The following is a 4,647-nucleotide window of genomic DNA, read 5'->3' as shown; positions in this document are numbered from 1 at the left end:
AAGGACGTGGTTCTTTTATGGCTTTGATTTCTCTGTGTGCCATGCAGGCTGCATAGCTAGCATGGTAGAGGAGCCTGTAAATGCAGGAGAGATGACTCCTAACTATATGTGTTAAAACCTCATTCCTGCTACCCTGCTCACATGCTATCTTAAGAGCTGTTAGTCCTCAGGTCTTCTAGGACAAGTTCTGGTGTTGTGAAGAATAAACCATGCATACTCATTTACAGGGAGGAGTAGGTCACCAATGGGGTATCATTACCTGCTTTGTTGCTCTTCTTTGTTTGATCCACTTAAGTCCAAGAAGTTTCAAAGCTGCTGTCCTTTGTCAGAATTTCTCCCTCCCCTCACCTCTGCCCTCAGGATCCAAGTTGTCCCATTTGTGCTCAGTTTCTCAAGAATTCTTTTTGAAACCTTACCACTGCTTACACCTCCCTGCTTTACCCAGTGCTAACCCCAAGCCTCTATGACTTTCTCCATCACCTTCTAGCTATACTACCATTTTCTGACCTGTCTCTCTAGGAGTTCATAGGACTTTCCCCAGTCTCTCCCTCCTCCTCCCACCCTCCTCCCTCCCCGTCTCCATTTCTGACTTCCTCCCCTTTTCCTCCCGTCCTCCTTCATCCCTCCCACCTCCACCTCTTGTCCCCTCTTTCCCTCCCACCCTTTACTTCCCTCTATCCCTCTTTTACCCCTCTGAACTTACTGGTCCCTTACCCTTTCCTCAGATAACCCAGTAAATTAACTTACACACAAGTAACAGTTGCCATTGTTTATTGATTACTTAAAAATATTACTTGAAAATTACTTTTATTGAAAAAAACACAGAAATATGTGATAAGGTAATCTTGATTAGAAAATAATAAAACCAGTCTAACAGCTACATTTTCCATATTAGTTTCTAATATCTATTTTCATGCATATTGTTAGTGTGAATTGTCATTAAAACAGCACCACATAATTGCAAGACTTAAAGAGGGAAGCATGCAAGGTGGGTAGGGAAAAGCAGCTCAAAGTCGTCAGGTTTAGTCCATCATCCAAGAGGCAGTGTCGTTGTACAGGTAGCCTTACTTCATAGCCAGAGGTTCACTGGAAGATTCAGAGAGCAGCAAATACTGATGACAGCTGAGGTAACAGAAGACAGATGGCCAGAAGTCACTAGGACTCATCATCTAACCGGCAATTATTTCATCACGCCGCCTTCGATTCCACCTGTGCCTGAAGCAATTGTAGTGACAATAATGAGATGGAAAGGACACAGTTCGAGTACTCCACTCAATGTTCGGGTCATGTGTCTCAAGCCAGTGGATTCCAAGAATCAGAGGGTAGCGTGGTGCATGAATAATGTCAAACTGGAGCTCTTCAACATGGTTTCCGATTTTGACTTCAACAGGTGGTGTTTCTTTGGTTATGGGTCCATTAATCAGTGGACGCCCATCAACTGTTTCAAGCATGAGAGGAAAGATGTTATTGCGGATTGGAATCTTCTCTCGAAGAACCACAGAGTGGTCGATGCTGTTTCTGTAGGAACCTGAATCCACCATTGCTTGCTCAAAGAACTGACGTCTTCCAAGTCGAATCTCAACAGTTAGCCATAGGGTACGGGACATAGATATTGGAAGAGAGGGGGACGCGTATTTGTAGATTGGCCCGCCCGGGATCCCCCTTACCGCCGGGCCTCCATGTTTCCCGCCTGCTGGGCACGATGAGGCTTGACAGGGCAATCTCTGGCAAAATGACCAGGATGGCCACAGTAGAGGCACAGGTGACCTTCACGGCGTCTGGCTCGTTCAGCCTCACTGAGATGGGGACGATTACTTGTCCCTTGAACAGGCTGGTTTTCAGTTGGTGGACTCTCCGACCCATTTTCCTCTTCAGAGGCTGATGTATCTGAATCAGCCTTACCACTTGCCTTCTCTTCTAGGGTGACACACTGAATAATTACATCAGATAGGTTGGTGGCTGGACTTGGGCAAGACAGTTCATTTTGAGTAGAACTGGCAAGCTCTTCTTGAAACTGGATGCAGAACGTGCTCTCATCCAAATCTAACTCTTGAGCATTGAGGTGGAAGCGGGTTGAATATCTGTGGGCAAGGCCTTCTTCCCCTTGGTGCAGCTGAGGGAGGCCATGGTTAGCAACTTCCATACTTTCTGGATTGTCAAAGGTATTTTGGAGCACTCTAAGGAACCTTTCAAATTGTTCCAGCAGGGGGCTTTGGCTATCTATTAAGGGCTCGAGCCATCTTCCTGCCTCACCTGAGAAAAAGCTACTAACAAAGCTCACTAGAGCCGCTTCAGTGGGATACAGGTGCCCTCTGGTTCTCAGATAACTGTTCAACTGAACTAAAAACTCAGGGAGTTTCCGAGAATCCCCACTGATGGCCAAAGGATACTCTAGCGGCACAGTTGCAGCCTCTAATTCGCCATGGATGTGTGCTGTTCCTGTTCTCACAACTATTAGGCTCTCTAGGGACTCTTCAGGTACTGAGAATTCTAGGAACTCCTCGGCATCTGAGGGGTCCAGGGGCTCCTGGGGCACCCAAGGCTCCAGATGCTCCTGGGCAGCTGGATCCTCGAGGGGCTCCAGCTGTGATGAGGTCTCCTGATATTCTGGAACCTTCTGAGACCCCTCATCATTTGTAAGGTTGTAGACCTGTGGATTCTGGAGCTCCTTGAGGGCTGGGGCACCCTGGTTGTCTGTGGGCCCTGCCTCACAGACTGCTGGGAGATCATAACCCCCTGGGAATGCCTGGGGCTTCTGGATTCCTGGGGACTCCAGAGCCTCCTGGATCTCCTGGGGTTCCTTGGAGGCTGGAAGCTTCCAGGCTGATAGCTCCTGGAGCTTTGGGGAATTGCAGGCCTCGTTGGCCTTTGAAGGCTCTTGGAGTCCCCAGGTTGCTGTGGAATCCCTGGACTCCTTGGCCTCTGGAGGCTCCTGGGGTCCCCAGTGCTCCTTGAACTTTGGGGATGAGTGGGGCTCCTTGACTTCTGGGAATCCCCTGAACTCTCTGATGGCTGAGGGTCCCCCACACTCCTTGGTCTCTGGGGGCTCCTTGATCTCTGAGAATCCTGTGAGCTCTCTGATGGCTGAGAGGTCCCTGGTCTTTCTGATGGCTGAGGGGTCCCTGATCTCTCTGATGGCTGAGGGGCCCCTGGACTCTCTGATGGCTGAGGGGTCCCTGGGCTCTCTGATGTCTGAGGGGCCCCCAGGCTCTGTAGTTCCTGGAGGTTTCCAGGGTTTTTGTGAGGCCCTGGCTGCTGGAGTTTGCAGCAGCTCTGGGGACTCTGGGAACTCTGGGGGCTCATAGGCCTCTGAGGGCTTTCGGAGTGGTTCATCCTCTTTGGGTGCTCCGGGTTTCTGGAGCTCTGGTATCTGGGCCTGGAGGGCAGCATTTTCTTCCATGAGCCTCTTCACTTGAGCCTGCAGAATTTCATTCTCCAATTTCAGAGCAACATAGGAAGCTGTTAAGTCCTCTACCATCTTTTGAGAAAACGGGCCTGGTTTGACAATTTGCTACCAAGAGAGATTGGCTAGCTGCTTGTGAGGTCTTTGCTGAAAGCAGCTCACAGGCAGACGTCAGGCTCCGTGACTTTTCCAAGGGGTGGGGATTTGGACCCAGCCAAGGCTGATTACCAAGAGGTCACTGGGAGCCTCTGGAGCTCAGCACCAGGAGGTGTGAGACACTGTGAAAAGAGAGGGAGCCGAGCGTCAGAAACTATGGAAAGCACTCATTCAATATAAATCACCAAAAATCTGTCCAACTGTTCTAGGTTTCTTTTACCACAAGCTCATGTTCATGAACTGGGGTGTATATACCTGCTCTTACTCCCTGACATTTTACTAGCACATGACCCAGACCATATATGTCAGTTTGCATTCTTCTGAAACTTAACATCATATTATAAACAATTGCCCCATAGTCCTTTGTTTTACTTAGTTTTAATTTCTAGTGTCTGCCTAATACTGCAATGCAAAATTTGGATGTTAACAGCTGCTTCCAGCGACAAAATCAGATTTTTAGAATGAAATGGGGATTTTAGGTTCTGTGGTGGGGCAAGCTCAAGAAATATTTTTGAGTGACTAGCATAGGAGTTGCGGGGGGGGGGGACGCTTTCTCATATCTCAGAAATAATACCACACAAGTAACCGCACGCAACCAGACACAGGAGAAAGCAAGCAAAAGCTGAATAAATAAATAAACATACATACATACATACATACATATATATCCATCAAACATGTGCATATTATTTATAAAATACCTCAAAATAGTTAACAAAATGCTCTTTGTAGATTTACGTTACCATTCGGAGACGTAGGGCTGGAGCTCTGCTGTCTGCGTAGCCATCGCTGAGGAGAGAAGTGTGTGAGTGGCTGTGGAGGCTTGCCTTTTCTGCACATACTGAACTCAAACAAACACACCCACTCCCAGAACACGTTCCAACTCTCCTCTGTAACGTAGCTATTTTGAGTATGGAAGAGTGCTTTTTTTTTTCTTTTGACAGTACCTCACAGTCCAGAGCTAGAAGGAAAGTAGGATGCTGCTCTGATGTGAGGCAGCTTCATGCATTCAGTCCTTGGTTACTTTAATAAATATTTAGCCAGGGAATTGGGAGTAATACCACCACCCTTATGAAAAGTTGCAAACA

General features: G+C 47.8%; 1 protein-coding gene across 1 annotated transcript; it reads right to left on the bottom strand.

The window, feature by feature from the left end:
* Positions 1–760: 760 nt before the first annotated feature.
* On the bottom strand, positions 761–4,441 carry RTL3 (retrotransposon Gag like 3). Its single transcript, XM_084789680.1, has 2 exons — positions 4,303–4,441; positions 761–3,681 (listed from the first exon to the last, which is right to left on the bottom strand). The coding sequence occupies exon 2, from the start codon at positions 3,476–3,478 to the stop codon at positions 1,664–1,666; it is 1,815 nt and encodes a 604-aa protein (XP_084645806.1). The 5' UTR covers positions 3,479–3,681; positions 4,303–4,441; the 3' UTR covers positions 761–1,663.
* Between the last annotated feature and the right edge of the window lie 206 nt (positions 4,442–4,647).

Source organism: Acomys minous (assembly GCF_964271855.1).
Source record: "Acomys minous genome assembly, chromosome: 7".
In the NCBI taxonomy this organism is placed as follows: domain Eukaryota; kingdom Metazoa; phylum Chordata; class Mammalia; order Rodentia; family Muridae; genus Acomys; species Acomys minous.
The sequence above is the reverse complement of the archived record's forward strand: the minus strand, read 5'-3'. Positions and strand labels throughout refer to the sequence as shown.